Here is a 22,669-nt window from a genome sequence, read left to right as displayed (position 1 = left end):
GTTATTTCAGGGGTCTCCAAACTTGGCAACTTTAAGGGCTGACTGAGGAATTCTGGGAGTTGAAGTCCACAAGTCTTAAAGTTGCCGAGCTTGAAGACCTCTGAGTTACTTGAAACGACATGGTGCATTCTACTATCTCAAGACTGCACCCTACCTAAACAAAAGCTGCACTGCTGAGACTATGGACTCAGCTGAGTGTCACTACTTTTTTAGAGCCAAATGGAACACTAATGGCCCCTTAGGTCACATGACGTTTGCTGAGCTGATGAGAAGAACATCTTCTGCTTTTGCTTTGAGGTTCAGCAGAACCATATTCATCAGAACAAGCAAGAGGAACCCCAAACAATACAAAGCAGCTGTAAGGATATCGGTCTTGCGCCGGTATGAATCTGACTAACCAGAATCCAAAATAATTTATTTTGAAATGAAATTAAAACAGCATACTAACCTCCAGCGAGTCTTTTGCTACAGCTACCATCATGGATGTATCATTACATATCACAGACATGGCAACATCAACGCTACCCTGCACTTCTTCTGGCTCTGGGTCTTTTGGAAGAAGCTGTTCAAAACCATGACTGGCCATGATTGGGTCAACAGTGTCAGTTGATGGCAAGGAGCCTTGGTTCTTCTCATGAAGAAAACCAAAATGCATGTCTTCATTCAAACGTGGGGCTTTAATGCCATGCAGCAGTTCCGTCAGCTCTGGTGGAAGGAAATCGTCTTCTTCATCATTCATTTCTTCTACAGAAAGAGAGAAATTACGAATAATAATTCCATTCAACTTATTCATAACTAGAGTCATGCATTGGTTAGTTCACACAGCATGTTAAACATGATATTATTTTTTTCTTTGCCGTCCCAAGAAACAGTTTCTTTGGCCTATTTTTCTTGCGACAAGTCAATATTTGATGGTTTATGATTTCCAGCTTGCTTTAACCATGACTTATTATGTTTGAAGGTGTAACACTGGCTTATTCCTAAATTTGTCTTTTACTCAACTTAGCTCTTATTGTTCTTGGCAGAAGTAACAAAGAGAAAAATCCTAGGAATTTACCCAATATGTCTTATCAGCAAAACTGGCTTTGGCTTGTTCCTGGCTTTCTCAACCAATCATGGTTATAATAAATGATTATAACAAATGCTGACTTAGCAGGATGCATGAAACGGACATTATATTAAGAATGCTATTTAATTTGCTAATTGTTTATGTACAGTTAGCATCTGATACTTCTCTTTCTTCACAGGAAACAACAGTGAAGGTATCTCATTTGGTAGGGCATGTGCAAAAGAAGATATGATCCTCTCCATTCTTTCAACCTGCCCAAATCTAGATCCCTTTTAGTTCCTTGTTCTTGGAGGGATAAACACTGCCTTGGTAAGTTATGCAAAATATAAAAGTATGAATTCCCTCTGCAACCTTAGCTCAGGAAAACAGAACATTTGAAAAATAAAGTACAAAGCTGAGAATCATCTCACAAATGTTAACAGATGTAACATTCTGCACTGTAACTTCCAAGAGCAAAAATGCCTGTCAAGTATCTTCTCAATTCAAGACCTTTGGAAAATGGACTAAGGAGAGCAAAAGAATACTGTTGTATTTAATACGATCTGATGTTCTTCCTTACCTGCATCCATGAGGTGTAGGTGAAACTTATTAGCAAGGGGTGCTTTTGTATAAGTAGTAACTGGGTAGTAGCCATGCTCATATGCCCAGGCAATTAAATTCTCATGAGAGGAAGGCATATCAAACACTATAGTTTTACTCATCGCCATAGAGCGTTCAGTTTCTTTTCCAAAGCCAACCCCATTTGATGTCTATAAAACAGAAAATAAAAACGTTAGCCCTGGACAGAACTATTTTTTCTTACAAAACTTAATTTTTTTTTTTAGTTTTGAAAGGTTTAGTTAACTATCACTTCAGATCAAACTTTGCATTCATTCATTCATTCACTCACTCACTCATTCATTTTGTGCCATTCAGTCAGAAGGAATCAATGTTTTCTTGTCCACACGAGGACTTTTACCAAAAGGAACAAAAATTAGTGGGTAATCGGTAAGATACGTTCAAACAATTTTAACTGAGGAATATCCATATGACAGAACCTCATTGCTTCATGAGATTCTTCTATTGATAACCACAACATATAAAATGGCTCTATGGGTTTGATCGCACAAAATAGTGCTCTTGACCATAACTCCGCTTAGCAAACAGAATGAGATCCTCCATGCCAAGGGATAATTGAGAGGAAATACACACTGCGACAACTTTCTGCAACCTGATGCTAAGTACGTTTGAAGTTCAAATTCTCAGAATTTCAAACCAGTAGGAGAAAGGACAGAAAAGACAGTGTAATGATTCTTATGGCTTATAACTCATTACTAATAATTGGCAGGAAAATCTCTCTCCTCTACTGTCCGCCCCTATCAGGCAGCAAGATTTGAATTAAATTGTAATTTTTGATGTCAGAATGTTTGGAGAATCAGGGGACCATCTGTAAAACTGAAGATCATCCCCAAGTAATCTTTAAGTCTTTGAAAAAATATATATTTTTCACTATGGCAATGAACACAATTAGAGCAATGTATTAAAGTGTGCAATAAAAAATAAAACACTGTATATACATCATCCAAGTTCCCCTGTTTGCAAAAAGCTTCCAAGAATCCCCAAACCGGACCACTTTAGCAAATGTTGCATTTAATCGTTGGAAAATGGATACTCAGAAATCATACTTAAAAGGAAATACATATAGTATTGAATATAGTAAAATAAGAATAAGCCCCATTTTGAGTACAGTATTCCTTGATTCAACGTGCAGCAGGCATAGAAATGCTTTAGGAAGAGAATTGATCTATCTCTAAGCTTACCATTGCCTTGCATTTTCCAGTTATTGAACTGAATAGCTCTGTTCCCATTTATTTTTTTCCCTTATGGATGGGCAATCTTTTTATTCTAGACAGCATTTTCTCAGAGATACTCTGCTGAGGAATCATAGCGAGCAGGACTAAAGCACAGAGGGAATCCAAAGCCAGAGGGCGTATGAGACCCCTATCCCCTCCCTCTGTAGGGCGCTCATTTTCCCTTTCTGATATTTCTCTTTCTCCGTTCATTTTCTCACCAAACCATCTTTTCTCTCTTCCAAGCAATCTTAAATTGCTGGTCATCCTTCCCAGTTCAGCAGGTGCTTTCTCTTTGCCATTCACCTTAGCACAGTGGTTCTCAACCTGTGGGTCAGGACCCGATTTGGGGTCGAACGACCATTTCATGGGGGTCGCCAAACAACACAGTCCGCCATTTTTTCCCCCTTTTCCTTAGCTGTGCTACTCCCTTTTATTCTATTGGTTTTTGAAAGCCAATAGAATAGACTCTCTTGAATAGAGTCTAATTCTATTGCTTTCAAAAGCCAATAGGAATTGTCCAGGCTGTCTCTGCCCTGCTGAGCCCGCCAAAAGTCCCATTTTGCAAACGGTGCTGCACCAGTTGAGTAGTCCTTGACTTACGACCGGTTGAGTAGTCCTCAACTTACGACAGGTTGAGGGTCGTGGCATTAAAAAGGTTGAGAACCACTGCCTTACCAAAAGCCCATCAAAGTGTTATTGATTTTAAACATACATCCGAGTCTAAAGATGTAATCACACCTTCTAGCACGATGTGGTTCAACTTACAACGTCCCCGTGCAGTTGTAGAAATCTGATTTTCTTGAGCCGCAAACCTACCACAAAAATGCTATGTAAACAAGGTGGGCTCTACAGTTTAGCCTGCCTTGGTGTCCTCTGATGGGCGTAGCTGCTGTATTTCTAGCAACTGTTTTCATTTTTCACAAGGCCCCCAAAAGGTAGCTGTGAGAAATGAAAAGGCCAGTTACATCCAGTTGCGCAAAGCTGCTCAGAATGCCACATTTTAATCCTATTTAACAATAGGAGATTCTAACATTATGTAATGAGATCCCAGCACCTGCCCCAAAATGCCAAATGCTGATATGAACACTGTCTAAACTGGAGTTATTGTCAGTGAGAAATACCCCATATTTAGCAATACTGTGTAACTGACCACTGGTGAGCACTGCTCTGTGCAATTATTGGTTTTATCGTATGCCTCCCAGAATCACATTTGTGACATGAGCAGCCATATAAATTAAACTGACAAGACAGATAGATAGAGAATAGATATCTTCATTTATGAATGCATTCTTGGGAACAGAAGGAATATGATAGTCACTGAATCCCTTCAGCTTTTAGAACTGTGAGTGGAACAACACAGGAACTTTGCATGTATGGGACCCTTCCCCTTTCAATTGCTCTTAATATTTAAATAATAATAATAATTTTGATTTAACCCTTGATTTTTGTTGAATGAAGAGCTTTAAAAAAAGGTTCAAATTCAACAGGTGCACAGAATAGGATGCAATGGCATCCCTGAGCTTTATAAAGGCCTTCAGAAATGAAAGTTGATCCATCCCTTACATCAGCAGTAGGGAATGATGGCTTTTTATGACTCGTGTACTTCAACTCCCAGAATTCCTGAGCCACCAGGAATTCTGGGAGTTGAAGTCCACAAGTCATAAAAGGGCTATCATCCCCCCCCCCTTGCCTCATGTAGCAGGCTGCTTGGTAGCTAGGAGAAAACAAAGCACCAACAACATTAGCAAAAGAGGGTGAGACATTTAGTCAGCCATCTGTTATCAGGCCTTTCCTTGTTCACAACAAGGCATGAGCTGTTACCAGCCCCAGTGCCTCCTCCAGGCCACAAAGCAGGGTAGTATTTACTTACAATGGCTTCCAATCTTCCCTGCACGTCATGTGATTTGATGACCCAGTTGACTGACTTTCTGCACTTGAGAATAAGTACAAGATCCCTGACAAGTGTAGTGTCTGGCTGAGATGGTCTGATGTCAACGATGATATCCACCTGGAAAGCACTGGATATGGAAAAGCAAGGCAGAGTCAGCCAGCACGCCAGAAAATTTCTGCTCTCAACCTTCTTCCAATCCATCATGTTCCCGGTGTCTGGCCAGTAGATTAAAACACTGGAGGTTATCCCAGACGTCCAAGCATGTGCAAAACAGACTGTTCCGCCACACTTGCTAGAACAATTTTAAATAACAATGGAAACAACATACTTCTTTACGCTAATAACGCTGCTCAAAAGCTTGTCTTCCCCATTTAAAGAGTGCACATTTTCTCTGCTTTGGTGTTGGTTCAGGAAAACCACTTAGAGCTGGCTTTTCACATCTGCACAAAAGAGTTATCTCCGTTTGCATCAGGAGTTTTTTAAATGCAGATTTTATACCTCCGTTCCCTCTGGTACGAAGCTAAAGTCCCTTTGCTGTCTCTTCAAACTAGAGTTTGGCAAACAGCAAAATAGACTGAAGAGTTCCATCTGCTTGCTGGATTTTAGAAGCAACTTCTACCTACGCAGAATTACTGAAGTAAAGCTTCGTAGCTTTACTTCATATTTTAAACGACACAGAGATACGCTAGCTTTGTTGTCAAAGATATTGTTGCCTGTTTTAAATCAATAGCCCATTTCTTGCTCCCCAACTCCCAATTGTGAACCCTATTCCCTCTTCTCAATCCCTTTACAACGTTATACTATGCCCTTTTAACTCATGGACTACTATCCTCTGTCTCCTTATGCCAGCCCCATAAAACTATTCAAGTCTTGGTGGACAATTTTCTTAACAAAAATGGGTACGTGGTCTCTGTATTACCTTCTCCCACGATGTTTAATCAACTTTCTAGTTTAATTTTCATCACTTCCCAGTCGTTTCCCACTTAGTAGGAATCACGTCCAACCTTCCTGAGTTTTTCTGAGTTCAGAATTAAACAGGTACCTGTCAGGCCCAGGTGAAGGTCCAATTTAGTGCTGATTTAGTGCTATTCATGTCTTTGCACTGGAATATTCTCAACTAATAGCATCTGCATGGAGTCAGATAAGGGGCAACAGAATTCAAGGGGGGGGTTGGTCCCCTTATTTTCTCTTATGTAGGGAATCTAGGTTGATCCCTCCTTTAACTCTGTCCTCAGGTTCTGCCATTCCTTTCCCTACAATATCAATCTTATTGTCACCTCCTATGACAGTTTCCTATAATGAAAAGATAGTGCCCAACATACAATCCTAACCATCGTAGAATTTGGAAGCAAATAGGACTTCAAACAATTTTTAAGCTTATGTCCAATTATTGTGTGCTACCTGATGTTTAAGCCAGACCTCCAATCCGCTGAATCCTGTGCTTATTACAACTTGGCATCGAAACCATCATTTTAAGAGAAAATATCACATCTAATTTGATTTGCTTCATTAGATTTGTCCCTTGTTTGAAATGTTAGGTCAAAGAGGTTGAATTTATGACTTTAAAACATCAATATATCAGTTCCAATTATAAAGTGGTTGGTTTTATCCCGATTCCCTTTTACGAATTTGTATCAAATGTCTACAAAAGCTAGTCTCAACTTGAATATTTTGTTCTTTTTATACTTTTTATACTGCTTTTACAATATGAGGCTTATTGCCTTTAAAACTGCTATAGGGCTGAAAATCAGTTCTTTCCCATTCTGGAGAAATATAATTTGATTTAAAACTTTTACCTGTTTGAATCAGGTGCAATAAGTTCAATTATATGAACTTCTCTATCATGTGCCATACTAGACATAATGCATCCCTCTGCTGTCTTTGGTTGTAGGTATCCGGCAAGGTAGTTCAAAGAAATAAAGTTCTTTTCTATATTGCATGTTGTAGGAAAAAATTGAACTACAAAAAAAGAAAAAGATAAATTATTTCAGACATTGGTTTTAATTACCTGAGATTATCAAATGCAATTAAATAGATTACATTTGCAGTGATGCCAAGCCACTAGAAACTTAATAAAATAGGAAAAGTACATTCATTCTCTTAATTATTCTGGAAGTTTTTCTGTTTTGAATAATTTCTTCAAATTTCTGCCTTATTTAGTTCTCTCTCTCATCAGTCAAAATATTCGGAACATCATGGGTTTCCAAGACACTGCGCCCACAATGTTTTAATGACAATCAGCGCTAGAAACGCTATTTTTTTTAAAAAAACAAAACTAAATACGATATTCTTTTGTGTTCAGAACTGTATTTTTTCTGTTTCTATGTTTTTTACAAATTTAATCAATTATAAGTCATACCAAAATGTGGTAATTTATACCTCTACCTGACATTCAAGAAATCTCATGTGCTGAAGGTCAAAATTTTCCTCCATTTCTATTTGATTTTATTTGTTCAAGTCTCAGAAAAGCTGAGTATAGAGTAAGAGGCCTGGAAAGAAATTTGATTTTTAGCCTTTTCTGTCTCTGCAGTTCATATTATTCAAGCCTTTTCTTATGCTTAGAGTAGATTTTTGTTAACAGAGTTATAATTCAACAATTAACGTGCAGATCCAAAGTTCTTAGATTACAGAATTCATAATCAAGGGTAAAGAATAGCAAAACTCAATCTAGCTTAAATATGCATATCAGGTATCAGAGTAATGGATACAATTTCTCACACCATTTCAAATCTCAAGCAAAGCTTTGGTGCCAAAGAATGGTTAAAGACTGAGAATTCTTTAATGAAAAACAAGTTTCCCTATTTGCCATTGTTTCTAAATTTGCTTTAACTCAGGCTTACAATCACAGAGCGAGTGCCACATTTTTGTAATAGTTCCACATAATGTACACATGGGATGACTTATTTCAGATGCACAACTTTTGACCTTTCAGCATCACCACTGCTACCTATGGAACACTTTCTTCGAAAACAAGAACTCCACTTCACAATTTGTTTATAATAACACACATGCAAAAACACAACAGACAAATATCCCCAAATGCAATCCCACACAAAGAATACATGCAAAGATTGTATTCACTGTTCAATGTTTGAAGGACAAAGCAACTCTAGATTTATAATCTTGGAACTATATATTCATTTTCTGGTTATGAACTAGCTCTTGATCTGTGTAATAAATTAACTCATGTACTTATATGTTTAGAAATTAAGGTGACTGATTCCCTATATCTATATGGAAGATATGTTCTGGATGTCTTCTTTTTTTCTTTGCTTTCCTCTCTGTTTACTTTTGTTATTTTTTTATTACTTTTCTTTTTTTATCCCTCTTCTCCATTTTTGAATATTGTTGATTAAAACAAAACATGTCATGAATATCTCACTGTTCACAGGGTTTTAAAACAACTTCCAATACAGGTAGTCCTCGACTTACAACCGCAATTAAGCCCGGAATTTCTGCTGCTAAGCAAGATAGTTGTTGAGTGAATTTTGCCCCATTTTACGACCTTTCTTGCCATAGTTGTTAAGTGAATCACTGCGTTTATTAAGTTAGTAATCCGGCTGTTAAGTGAATCTGGCTTCCCCATTGACTTTGCTTGTCAGGAAGCTGCATGTCCCTGGTACACTACAACTGTCATAAATACGAGTCAGTTGCCAAAGGACTGAATTTTGATCATATGACCATAGAGATGCTGCAATGGTCGTAAGTGTGAAAAATGGCCATAAGTCACTTTTTTCAGTGCTGTTGTAACTTTGAACGGCCACTAAATGAACTGTTGTAAGTCGAGGACTACTTGTATTATAAAATAGAGCAGCGGTTCTCAACCTATGGGTCGCAAATGGTCGAACGACCATTTTACGGGGGTTGCCAAACAACACGATCCGCCATTTTTCCCCCTCAGGGGGCGGTGCCGCGCATGCGCGGCGTGTCCGTGTGACAGGGGTTGCCGTCACACAAAGGTTGAGAACTGCTGAAATAGAGAAAGAAACCTAATCTCGACAGACTTCCCTCCACATCATATCTAATTAGGATTACTGCTTTATATCCTGCTTTGGAATCATTATGATTTTCATGAAAAGCAGATGGCGCTTTTTACAAAAAACAAATAGAAATGGGAACTGCAGTATCGTTTTCCTTCTCTTGTCCTTTTAAATAAACTAAATGCCACAAATGTTGTAAACTTTTCCTAGAGGGGAATAGCTCCAGCCTTTTGATTGCTTGGGTTGGCTTTTTTTTTTAATCCTTTCCTAATTTTCCAATATCCAACTTGAGATCTGGCAGCTCGAACTGTCTATGAGGTGATTCACATCTGATCCTACCAAAGACGGGTATGAAGGGATTGAGACTGGCAGTTTTGTTTTATTTATTTTTTAATATTTTCCATCCTGACTCAGTTTTAGTGTCCCTTCGCCTTCCTCTCTGGAGCATCCTTCTGTGTCAGCCATGAGAAAGTAAATCTATTCATGGAGCCCGACAGAGCACTCCCCAAACATCTGCTAAGTATCCTGCCAGATGGGATCTCAAAGCTGCAGAGATTCTGCCAACTCCTCCCATCCAGACCGTGGAAAGTGATCCTGAAGATGTCCAGTTTGCGTTCAAGATTAATGTACTCAAAAGGGCACACATGCAGAATTGATGCTCAGTACAAGTAATGCAAGTTCTTTAAATGGGCAGCTGGCTTTCCAACCAGTTCTCTGAGAGTTATCACCACGTGTTTCAATGTGAAATACTATAGGAGATTTTGTATTTTCACTGTGTGTTTCTGGAGCGTCCTCGTGTTTCAGTCATCAGCACTAGCAGATAAATAAGTAAAAAATGGGACAGCTGCTTTCATTGTGTGGGTATCACCTTAAATCATATGCTGTTTGGATGAATTCAGCTGCAGGGGACAATCATAGTGCAATAATAAATTACCAACACTGGAGGTGAAGGACAGGAATCCTTTGAGCTGAACTAGACTTCTGGTGATTATGTGGACATACCGAGGTAGATTTCATGGCAACAAAACCAAATTGCTTTTACATTATGCTCCCCCAAGGTGGTTTTGTGACTTCCCAGTCTTAACCTTCCACCCAGAGATTATTATTGTATAAGCGTTCACGAAGTTTGTCACATATCTTTGTTTTGTTTTGTTCTTTAGCTCTGCTAAGCTGGTTAGGTCAAACGCTGCTAAGCTGGTTATAGTGTTCCGCACTTAAAATAAAAGATACAGATGCTGAGTTTTGTTTTAGCCTTAGAGCACAATTTGCTGTTGGGCGTGGCTTTGCAATAGCACTAGCAAATAGCACTTAAGACTTATATACTGCGTCGTAGAGCTTTGCAGCCCTCTCTAAGCGGTTTACAAAGTCACCATATTGTCCCCAACCAGCTGGAAGGATGGAAAGCTGAGTCAACCTCAAACTCTGTCAGGATCGAACTCCAGGTTGTAGGCAGAGTTAGCCTGCAATACTGCATTCTAACCACTGAGGCATCATCTTGAGTACAAGTAGTCGTCAACTTACAACAGTTCATTCTGTGACCATTCGAAGTTACAACGGCACAGAAAAAAGTGATTTATGGCCGTTTTCACGTTTGTGACCACTGCCGCACCACCCATGGTCACGTGATCAAAATTTAGTCATGACATCTGCAGTGTCCCAGGATCATGTGATCACCTTTTCCAACCTTCTGACATTGGGGAAGCTAGATTCACTTAACAACCGTGTTACTAACTGCAGCGATTCACTTAACCACTGTGGCAAGAGAGGTTGCAAAATGGAGCAAAACTCACTTAACAAGTGTCTCACTTAACAACAGAAATTTTGGGCTCAGTTGTGGTCGTATCTCAAAGACCACCTGTACTTTCAGAGTCTGAGATTGGATAGTTGTGTTGTCCCTTGTGATTGGCTTGCTTTTCCAGAGTGTATGGTCCCCACAACCAGTTACATTCTTGCTGCTACTGAATTAGGCTGGCGCAGTTGAGGGAGGAATGGAAAGCATTGAATAGAGATTATTTAGGCCTGTCTACTAACAGAACTTGTAAATTAGAGCTTTTTTTAAAAAAAACAAAAAACAAAACACTATTACTATGGAGAAATTAATGTACATATAAGTGGTTGGGCTTTATGTTTGCTGTGTTTTATTTTGCAGGTAATTAGTGGAAAAGTGGGTGAGTGGGTGGCTGGGTATGTGCACTACACTGTTCTGGTGTCTTATTACTTTAATGTTATCCGTGTAGTTTCCAAGCCCCAGCAGCCTTTTGTATATGTATCTATATGTGTATCTGCTTTCAGCAGTTACTCCTATGTGCAAGCAAAATCCTCAGCGAAAGTTAGCTTCAACTGCTATTTTTATTAATAAGGCCCTAGTTCAACTTATTCATTTTTCTCTATATAATTCTCAATTAAAAAAGAGTGTTTGTCGGTAGTCCAGCTTAGGGTGAGAGGAGACACAGTTTTCATTTCATATCTGCATCTACTGCATATGATATACTTGGGCTGATAAGCTACTCCAACTGAAAAAAATACCCCAAGTAACGTAAAGCCCCCTTTACAGGAAGCAGTAAACAAGACAATGAATAATGACAGCCATCTCCCCTTCGTCAACTGCTAGTGGCACCTCCTCTGTTTAACCATCCACAAAGGTCCTCCAGGTAACCCAGGTCCTGACAACTTTCTGAAACACTACCAGGTATCAGCCAACCTCATCTATGTAGATAAAATCTTCCAGAGGAAAGAGGGAGAAGGCTCGCCACCAGGTCACTGATCACAACACTTCCTTGGGGTTGGGACCTATAGCAAGCTGCCTCTTCTACATCTTACCAGATAAGCAGATACCACTAGAACAGTGGTTCCCAACCTGTGGGTCGGGACCCCATTTGGGGTCGAATGACCATTTCATGGGGGTCGCCAAACAACGCAATCCGCCATTTTTCCCCCTTTTCCTTAGCTGTGCTACTCCCTTTTATCCTATTGGCTTTTGAAAGCCAATAGAATAGACTCTCTTGAATAGAGTCTAATTCTATTGGCTTTCAAAAGCCAATAGGAATTGTCCAGGCTGTCTCTGCCCTGCTGAGCCCGCCAAAAGCCCCAGTCTGCAAACGGTGCTGCACCAGTTGAGTAGTCCTTGACTTACGACCGGTTGAGTAGTCCTCGACTTATGACCGGTTGGGGGTCGCGGCATTAAAAAGGTTGAGAACCACTGCACTAGAAGAAGGAGTCTGATACAGAGTTTCTAAGACACAAAGGCTATAAAAGTAATGACCAATATCTTGAATTGTACCCAGAAGCCTACTTGGCAACCTGTGCAGCTTTCATTGTACCACTATAGAACAGACAAATTAGGCTTAAACTATTACTAATCAGGCTACTGCATTCTAGGTGGTATTCAAGGTAGCATGAGTTGCAAACCTGAAATGACAATAAAGGGTGATTATTTACAAAGCTTCCTGATTCAGGAATAGCTAATTTGGTGCATCAGACGGAGCTATACAAATGATTTCAATTTGCTCTCCCTGCAGAAGTTGTGAATCCAGGAAGTATAAAACAAATACTATAACTGCGGTTTTGCTATAATGCTCGTGCAAATGAAAAGTTGTTAAAACCGTGTATATTCTGAAGTATATGTCTGTAAATTTAATATAAAAGAGATGGTTTGTCAAGAATTCAGTGATTATTATCAGTGGAGAAGAAAAGTTTGGAATCTGGGTAGATGCTAATAGCAGATCAACGGCATGGCTCAGAATAAGACTGCATTCTACAATCTTACAAGATCTTTTTGTCATTGGGGAACGTTAGATGGTCTATACAAGGTTCTCAGGGAATGTATACTTATTTATCTGCTGGTCACTATTTTATTAATGAATTTAGATTTATTTATTTACTGCTATTACTATGAACTAGTAGATATTATAGCAGTAGTTTTTTTTGTGCTATATGTCTAGCCCTATTGTACATGGATACAGTAGTCCTTAGGCCACAGTTGTTCCCAGGCAGGTAGTAAGGATCTGTATAGCAACTTTATAGCAATGCTGAATTCATGGAAAAACAATTCCTCAACAGATAAACTAATGGGGACAACATATTAATTTCTGATATTTTTTTTATAAATTTTTCCAATGTCTTATACACAACGATTATTCTTCCACTACATAAAGGGTGAAAATTACTGTTCAGTTGTTGGACTTCAGCTTTTGTATATCTTAATTTTCCTTTACAAGAAAATCAGTGCCAACAACCTTCACCTGTCCTCTACTTCATTATGCCACTCACATAAACATTGCCAGCAAATGAACAATAACAGCAAAACATCAGTTTGGGATATGTGGTTGCCTGGAGCAACAATTGCTAAGAAAAGGGCTGATTCCAGGAAAAGAAAAGAACAACTGACAAATAACTCTTACCTCCTTTGGATGTTGCCAACTTTTTGATCTGAACTGAAAAAGTGTGTCCTGGATCTTATTATTTATGTGTGAATGTGTGTCAACAACTTTGCTTAAAAATGGGGAAAGCAATATCATGCTTTTTATTAATTAGGTGTTATCTTGATATTCCTATCCAACATGACCCGACATTGGTGTAAACTTTAGTTCTTTGGGCTTAACAAGATAAGCCCTTTTATTGAAAATGTTCATCATGTATCAACTTTCCTCAATAAATTATTCCTGCCAAAAGTCATATATCAATAATAAAATTCCCCTGCAGCTGGAAGGCATTTTAAAAAGATTTAACTCTAGGATAACGGAAAACTAAAGGGTGCTAACAAAATGCTAACAGGGAAAAGAGTTTCAAGCATTGAAGTGGGAACACTTAAATTCATCGAAGTAGATTTTGAAAGACTGTTAACTAATTAATGCTTTATGAAATAAGGGCATAATAATATAGAAAACAAAATGGCAAATCAGAAAAGTTAGAGAGCTCAGTTGCCATGAAAATACAGTAACTGTAATATGATAAATTATAGCACGACAATTAGAATTAAGACCGAAGCCCAACATTCACATCACATTTTCAATACTCTAGAAATGGATTGCTTAAGGCTAAAAAAATCAGACACAAAAGTTGGCCGTCTCAATTGCTATAAACTGGAATCTCAAAAGATGGCAGTCAGAACCCTTTATGTTACTTTCTGATGTTCTGATTATAATTGTAACCCATGCCTGCAATGTAAATAGCCAAAAGATCTATTCAAAAATACTGGTAATATAAATGGCAGGGGACTGGATTTATTAGATTCCAGTTTAAGTGCACAAAATTAGAGCATCCATGTTAGCATCCCAAAATGAATTGGGTTCCTTACTTTCAAGGAAAATATTGAGCAATAAAATATTGTGTCAAATTTCGGTATTTCCCTGCACTGCCAAAGAGCAAATTAGTTTGAGATGTAATCAGTGCATCATATAGCATTCCAGTAACAAACAGGTGTTATGCCAGTTTGGTCTGGGAGTTCAGGCACCAGGCTGGTAACCAGGAGATGGTGAGTTCTAGTCCTGCCTTAGGCACTCTCAGCTCAATCCATCTCACAGGATAATTGTTGTGGGGAAAATATGAGGAGGAAAAAACATTAAGTTATGTTTACTGCCTTGAGTTATTTATAAATAAAGGTGGGATAAAAATGAATAAAATATTATTAACATGTAAAACTTTAAATTCCAGTCAAAAAACCTTTCTGATCAGCTCCCAGTTATTCAAACATTAGTTTGACAAGCACCAGGATTAGAGACAAATTGTCAGAGTGTGGCAAGCCTTATTTTACAGTCCTCCTTCTTTTAACCTCTTATCTCTCAATTGCTACTTCTGGGGGGTATCAAATGAAACCCTTTGAAAGTCAAAATTCACCCAGATGTCCCCAGCTAACGTTCTGTGTAACTTGACCCTTTTTAATACACTGCTTTCCCCCTGTGGCAATGACAACGGTACAAAGGAAACAACTTTTGGAGTGATTTTCTTATCTCAGGAGAGCCAAGGAATGTCCCTCGGGTAAAATTGAAGACAAACATTAATTAAACCCCATTTCTTATTAACAGTCATATAAGCTTCAACGGACTTACCTTCACCCACTTTTATGTAAACATTCCTGGATATTTTAAATTCAGTGAAGGACGTTACTGCTCCATATTCCTTTTCAGCCCACTCTAACAGACGCTTATTTCCTTGAGGAAGGGGTTTCTCTTCTCTCTTTGCTGTCAAGGAGAAGTCTTCCTTCACAAACTGCACCGTGGAGCCTGCTGAAACCTGAGGAGATTGGAAGCCATATTTAAGGTGACAGTCACCTGCTACCAAACAACTGTCTCTTCAAAAACGTACCAACTGTAAAATCATGACATTAAAACGGTGACACTGTCTCCACTACCTGCTAAATAAACTATATTGCAAACACTTGGACAACCAAAGTTACTTTAAATAGAATATCGCACCAAAAGCATGGATTTCAATTCTTCTCAGTTATCAATGAAAGATTCAGTGTGGATAAGAAGGTATTTTACCTTCTAGAAAGAAAACATAGAAAACATGCATAAGAATTTGAAAGATGGTCCCAAACACTAAATATTTCTTAACAAGATCTTTTGCACTGTATCCCAATAAATAGCAAAAAACAAGCCTTACATAATTAAGAAAATAATAACAAAAAAGCTGATTCTTTTGGGGGATACCTGTAACTCTACTTTAAAGAAAAACAGCCTATGACGGCCTTCTTCAAGCTGTCACTCCCCAGTTGTGGTAGGACACCTCTCAGAACCCCAATAAACAATAGCTGAAAATGTTAGGTCCTGTAATTCCAGCATAACCTGATTCACACAAAGCAGTCTAATAAAGATTAGGGGAACCTTGTTAATGGGAGATTCCATTGTTCATTGAACCTCCATATTATATTGCATATGAAGACGAATGCTGATGTAATACTGGGCTCCTGTTCGCTACACAAGAAAACAGAACATGGTTTTTTTTTTCTGCTTCATTTGGTGAATGGATAAAATTCACTCAGATATACATGTAATAATTGTATAGCATGAAAGTATGGGCTTATTAATGATATGCCATTATTCACCATTTTTCTATATTCCCGTCTTTCTTCCTTTTAAATATATAATTTTATTAAAATTATCATAACACAAAATACAAACGAAAACAAGATAATAGAGTAGTGGGGGAACAGAAAAGAAGGGGAAAGAGAAGTGTGGGGTCGGGGAAAAAAAGAAGGGAAAAAAAGCATTAAGTTCCAACTTTTTCCAGTTCAGTAGAATAAAAATAATAAAACATAGCCTCATTTTTTTTTACTTTTATATGCTTAATATATACTAGCCATTTCTATAATAACAAGCATATCTAACCAGAAATCCCATTTTATTTATTTTTTCTTCCCTGAGCACAAAGTCTAGAAACAGTGGTGGCAAACCTATGGGACGGGTGCCAGAGGCGGCACTCAGAGCCCTCTCTGTGGGCACCCGTGCTGTTGCCCCAGACTTGCCTCCCCCCGCGACCCCCTCATCAGCAGCCCCCCTGGAGAAGAGTCACCCTCAAGTGTGGCCCACGCGGAGCAGTGCAGCCAAGGACATGGCAGCCAGGCAGTGTAGACAAGACTCTGCCCTCACGCCCCATCATGCACAGTTGATGCTGCAGGGCGTGGGCAGAGGGCATGGCTGCCATGGCGCTGCTGGGCTGCCTGCGTGATCTGTGGCGGGTCCTGGAGGTGGTGAGTGGCCCTGCGGGCAGGCAGGGGGCAGGGCAGGGGATGGAGTGGGGCCGGGGCCAGTTTTTGGGCAGTCAGTCTCTAAAAGGTTTGCCATCACTGGCCTAGAAGCAGTTACAGAGTAGAAACAAAACTGGATATATGCTTTTCTTTAATTGAATTAGTCAATTTGGCCATCTTTCTATATTGCATTAAAGGTATCGTTCCACTTCTTCATTGTCATTTATGACCTCCAAGTTCACAAGAGGTTCTAAAGCAACTGAAACATTCAAGTTCGACTCTTGGAAACAGCATTAGAGGATATGAAGTCAACCAACACAGGAAGCTGCCTTACACTGAATTAGAGGACTATCAGTCCATTGATGGGGGAGGGGGAATCTTTCTGAGACAGCAAAGCAGGCATTGTGCAATGAAAATGGGTGTTTTCAAGGCCAATCTGATACAAAAATGGCTTTCATACGGTATATAAGCCCAAGCAAGCCAACTGATGCAATGAAATAAAATCCTGAGGTACAATAGCATTTGCAAATGGGACTGTACTGATCCTGCAAGAAAGAACCTTCTTACTCTTAAAACTGATTTTTGAAAAGTCAGTCAAAGATAGTAGAAAGCATTTAAACTACTATGGAGCAGTTCATGTAATATCAAATCAATCGCAAAGCTTCTTAAGTGGGAGAAACAGATCACAGAGAAATGTTTCTATGGCATGTGCTTAAGGTTAATGGAATTTGATCTTTTGGATCACTACTGCTACTAGCCAGCGTCGTTTAGGTAAATCTTGGATGGTATGAACTGGTAGACTAACCGCTTAGCTAAACCAGGAAGTGAAATGATCACAAAGCACTAGAAACTAATACACTGGAAAACTGCCTAACCCTCGACAAGTAACTTTCATGGGCTTATGTATGGGAGCCAAAAAAAATCAACATGAGAATCCTCATTATCATTGCATTTAATAGTTATGGATATCAATGAATAGTGCAAGACATGTACGCTATTTTAAAACAGATGTCAGCAGCACATGTGTTCTTAATCAAATTAAATCCTATCTTGGAGGGATAAAAATCGGAAAATTGATAACTTGTCTTTCATGTTGTCAAATCTCATAGAACGGAGGATTGCATCATAGGAAACTTATTCTGGTGGGAAAAAGGAAAGGATCTGTTTGAGAAATGCTCACAACAACAGAGTGAAATAGAGTAATGTGATTATTTCCATAGGATACTTTTTTCCTTAAATACTGTGACCAATGACTTGTCATGGTGATTTTGAACATCACCCGGACTCAATAGAGCTTTGTTTCAAACAACAACATGTTGCAAATAGATATGAAGATACTTTTGGATGAGTAAGTGGAAGCATACGTACGCTCTTAAACAGTGACTCTGGGCAGGGTACATAGTAGTAATCAAGAATTTATAAAAAGGTCTCAGGGACCACCAGGAGTCCTTAGAGTAGACCATACTTTGACAATCACTGACCTAGATCATCCAAGCAGAAGAAATTGTGTGGCGTTCTATCCATTTTTGTTGGAATAGTACTACTATTGCTGCTGTAGTAGTAGTTGTTGTTGTTATTGTTGTTGTTGTTATTATTATTATAATACCCTCTATAAAAGAATTTATCTCAACAGTAATGCATCAGGATATACCTGAAATTTTAAAAACATTGCCCCTAAGCGATAGCACAGTAAAGCAACAAATTGAAGAAATGGCAATTAATGTTGAAAAAAACCTTATAAGTGTTCTCCAAAACTCTTCATTTTCCATGCAATTGGACGAGTCTACCATTGCAGATAATAATGCTTTATTGATGGCATATGTACGTTATTTTGATGAAAACAATACATTACGAGAAGAAATGCTATTCACAATAAATCTCATTACAGATACAAGAGGATTATCTATATTTAATACTGTGAAATCAAACTTTACAAAAAATAATATTCTTTGAATAATATCCTTTGAATAATATTGTTGTATGTGCTACTGATGGAGCACCATCAATGGTAGGTCGCTATCGTGGATTTGTTGTTTATTTGAAGGAAGAAGTGCCAAATGTTTTATGTATTCATTGTGTGGTGCACAGACAACATCTTGCAGGAAAACATCTAAGTACAAGTCTCCATTCATCATTAACTATAATAATTCAAGCCATAAACAAGATCAAATCCAATGCAAAAAATGAAAGAATGTTTCGACAGCTTTGCCAGGACAATAATGAAGATTTTATTACATTATCTTTGCATACAGAAGTTTGGTGGCTGTCAAAGGGTACATCTTTGGCTCATTTTGTAGCATTATATGATAGTGTCATACAATTTTTTTAAAATAATAATAATAATACAATTGTATTGTAATATTGTAAGATTATTACAAATAATTGTAATAATACAATTTTTTGAAAGTAATAATCTGTGTCAACAGTTAAAAACAGTAAAGAATGATGCCTTTTATTTGGCAGATATTTTCAAGAGATTTCATGATGTCAATTTGCAGCTTCAAGGAGCTAATAAAACTCTTATAGGTTGCCAAAGTATTGTGTCATTATTTATTGACAAACTTGAACTACTTCGTTATAATCTATCGAACAGAGAATTTCATCAGTTTCCTGAATTATCATCTATAAAAGATGATGTAACTCCAGAGGATATTGACAGATTCAGTAGCCACCTCAACGAACTTAAATTGGACATGGAAAAACGATTTGAAGATATTTTGAAACTGAAGGTGTATGACTGGATGAAAAATCCTTTTACCGCAAAATATTGAAGAGGCTGATACAACTTGCTGATACAACTTGCCAAATTAGATATGATGAAGAAAGTAAACAAAAATTCGATAGTGGTGGATATGAAAACCTATGGCAAAGTAAAAAAATGCCTGTCTTATATCCAAATAAGTGGAAAATGATATTCAGTTTATTGATACCTTTCCCTACCTCATATCTTGTGGAATCAGGCTTTAGTGCTGTTAATCATATTATGACCAAAGAAAGAAACTGCCTGAATATTTCCGAAAGAGGAGACCTTCGTTTGTTCCTTACAAAAATTGAGCAACATATCCAGTATTTAGTTTTGCAGCATCAGCCTCAGGGATCTCATTATTAATTTAATTAAATTAAATGTAATTTCATCAGACTTCATGCTTCTGTGTATGCAAAGTATAAATAAAAAGATAGATTTAACTACAGTAAGTTGTTTTATAAAGATTTATTCTGCCAAACTTAGCGAAAGTCCGACATAAAGTATTTGGTAAGTAATTATTATTATATGCTTTAAACTTGCTGTAACTCTGCTTTATAAATTTTATAAAGTAAAGTTACTTCCCTACTTTATAAATCACCATTACTGTGGAACCGGTGGGCGGTTAGAAAATTTTCCTACTAACAGAGATATAAAAGTGGGCGGTAGGTATAAAAAGGTTGACTACCCCTGTGTTAAACCAACAACATAAATGCATCAAAAAAGCCATACTTCAGTGCGTAGGCTAAGTACATACTCTTCATATGTGACCCCATCAAAATAAAACAGCCACACTGCCCTTCTAAGGCTACGAAATGGGGGGGAAAGCCACTGTCTGGTCAGTCAACACATTGCTACGCTGCAGTTTCCAACTTTTGGATAAAATAATTCTAATTAAGCTTTAACATGACTGCCTAATTTACAAATAAAGTCTGGAATCAAGTGACAGAGGCAAGAGCAAAGAAGGCTTCTGCTGTGCCTGCCAGGTCTCAAAAGTTTTACTATGAGGGCTTAAGGCTACATTAAATGAGCCAAGCATGTTATTTTCTTTGGATCATGTTCAAGAAACTCTTCCAGAGAAGGAAAGAAAAAGCAGCCTCACTTGGGTTTCACTACTTTTCATCAGACATTAACTGCTTCCTCAATAGGACTGATGTCTTCCAGAAGAGTTAGGGCTGCTCTGGAAATCTCCAGGATGTGAAAGTACATCTGGCTTGAGAAGGTAACTTTTGAGGCTAACAACTGGACAGGCCTGAAATGGCATGAAGGACATAAGGTTGGGCTGCGTGACCATACACAAAGCACCAAGCTGAATGGAGAGCAAGGTGGGAATTGGGTAATCCCACAGGTCTCCAAGAGGAGCATTTTTATGACCAATATAGATAAAAGTATTTGATCATTCCCTTGTGGGTTGTGGGTTTTCACTCAAGTTGTGGGTTTTCACTCAAGAACAATCACTGAAGATTGATTCACTAAGAGTTAAGGAACTGACTCAGAAAGATTTGCACTATTTGTGTGTAGGGGTATATGTGTGGCGATGTGTGTGTGTATGTGTGGGGGGGGCTGTGTGTGTGTGTGTGTATGTGTTTGTGGGTAGGTGGGTGGGTGACTGGGTGAGTAGGTGTGCTTTGAATCTTGGACAAGTTACTGCAGCTTTCTTGGCAAGAGGTAGTTTGTCATTGCCTTCTTCCTGGGGCTGAGAAAGGGGAACTGGTCGAAGGTCACCCAGCTGTCTTCGTACTTAAGGCAGGGCTAGAACTCCCAGGTATTAACCTGGTGTCTTAACCACTATATCAAACTGGCAATCTTGCAAAACTATAAAAAAAAATAGTAATTCCTTTTCTGAATGATGGGTGTAGCCCGCCTGAACTTTGTTGAGTTTTCATTCTGAAGCCGGATGTACAGTAATTGCTATAATGACTATGTCAGCAGTTATTTCCCGCACTTATTCCCAGTACTTAGTTCCTCTTTGTGGCAAATAAACTCTTGTCCGTTGCTTGTCTGACAGAGCAGAGGAAAATATCCTAACTAATATCCCATATTAGTTAATATCCCTCTAATTATTTGCAATATATCTCACCAGTAAGCGTTTATGTGTAAGCATGTAACTGCTGCAAACAAATGCTAATCATCTATGGATAAAGGGAATTATGCTTGCTAACTGGAACACTAATTTGTCTAGTTCCACAAGACCCTAGGTTGTCTATAAAATAAATCAGAAAGTTATGCATACTATTTGTTGGATGATTACTTGCCCAGCCAACTGGCTAGCTAACAACTCCCCTGCCAAAGCCTATAGTTATGAAATGTCTGCCTATCACTGTGACAAACTTCACCTGTCACCACTTGGCCTTCATTTTTATAAACAAGCATGTAATGAAGCTAAGAAATGTAAGTTCACAACTATTGTGAACTTTATACACAGGGAGCTCTATATAAGGGTCTGTTCCAATATATTCTCCGGTCTTCTGCAGTGACCTTGTTCACTCTTCTCAGAACAATGACTTGGCTTAGGGCACTTTTCCTTCCCAAACAAGGCATTCTAACTACGATGAGAAATTATCTTAATCCTAGAACTTGGGCTAGTTTTTAAAAATATTCATCCTTTGGGAAGAATGAAATCCCTTAAGTAAGATTAACCCTGAAGTTTAACCCTGCTGTTTTCTCTACCCCAAATAGTCTCCTGATTTGGTCCTTAGAGGGCCACACACATATCCCACCTAGAAAGCTGGCCTTCAGATGGAATCTTCCCAGTGACCATGATCTGAAAGGAAAACTGAAGTTTGAAATACTTTACCCTTTTTACCTAGTGAAACCGTGTCAGAGTCCTAATATCTTTAGACATCTTAGTGTCTATTAAAAATAAAAGCTGATGTTCTGCACAGATTCTTTACTTAAGTAGGGCTTTAATGCTAGAGAGTTTGTATGTCTTTCTCTGTGTGTATCAACATACACATAGACATACATGTATAGTATTCTTTACACCCCTGATCTTGAGTTCAATTCTTAATTGTGTTGAATTAATTGTTCTAAGTGGCTTTTATAACATGTTTTCATCATGGGTTTTATGGTACGCTGCTTGGAATCATCATGTGTGAAATGGATGGCCATATAAAGTTGATAGATACAGGTAGTCCTTGATTTACAACAGTTCATTTAGTGCCCATTCAAAGTTACAACGGCACTGAAAAAATGACTTGTGATGATTTATCACCCTTACGACCACTGAAGCATCCCCATGGTCACGTGATCAAAATTCGGATGCTTGGCAATTGGCTCTTATTTATGACTGCTGCAGTGTCTCCCGGGGTCGTGTGATCAACCTTTGCAATCTTCTGACAAACAAAGTCACTGGGGAAGCCAGATTCACTTAACAAACCTGTTACTAACTTAACAACTGCAGTGATTCACTTCACAACTGTGGCAAGAAAGGTTGCAAAATGGGGCAAAACTCACTTAACAAATGT

At 38.4% G+C, this 22,669-nt stretch overlaps 1 protein-coding gene across 3 annotated transcripts in view; it reads right to left on the bottom strand.

Moving 5' to 3' along the window:
• Positions 1-22,669, bottom strand: part of TGFBR3 (transforming growth factor beta receptor 3) — a 154,350-nt gene that overhangs the window by 29,478 nt on the left and 102,203 nt on the right. For all 3 annotated transcript variants that reach the window (XM_039343517.1, XM_039343518.1, XM_039343519.1), the window contains exons 5-9: positions 14,820-15,003; positions 6,589-6,751; positions 4,772-4,919; positions 1,629-1,818; positions 449-744 (exon numbers count right to left, since the gene is read on the bottom strand). In XM_039343517.1, the coding sequence (XP_039199451.1) occupies positions 449-744; positions 1,629-1,818; positions 4,772-4,919; positions 6,589-6,751; positions 14,820-15,003 (981 nt within the window). The remainder of the gene's footprint in view (positions 1-448; positions 745-1,628; positions 1,819-4,771; positions 4,920-6,588; positions 6,752-14,819; positions 15,004-22,669) is intronic.

This window comes from Crotalus tigris, unplaced genomic scaffold, assembly GCF_016545835.1.
Source record: "Crotalus tigris isolate CLP2741 ecotype Arizona unplaced genomic scaffold, ASM1654583v1 scf7180000017857.1083437, whole genome shotgun sequence".
NCBI lineage: Eukaryota > Metazoa > Chordata > Lepidosauria > Squamata > Viperidae > Crotalus > Crotalus tigris.
This window is presented reverse-complemented; position numbering and strand designations above follow the sequence as displayed.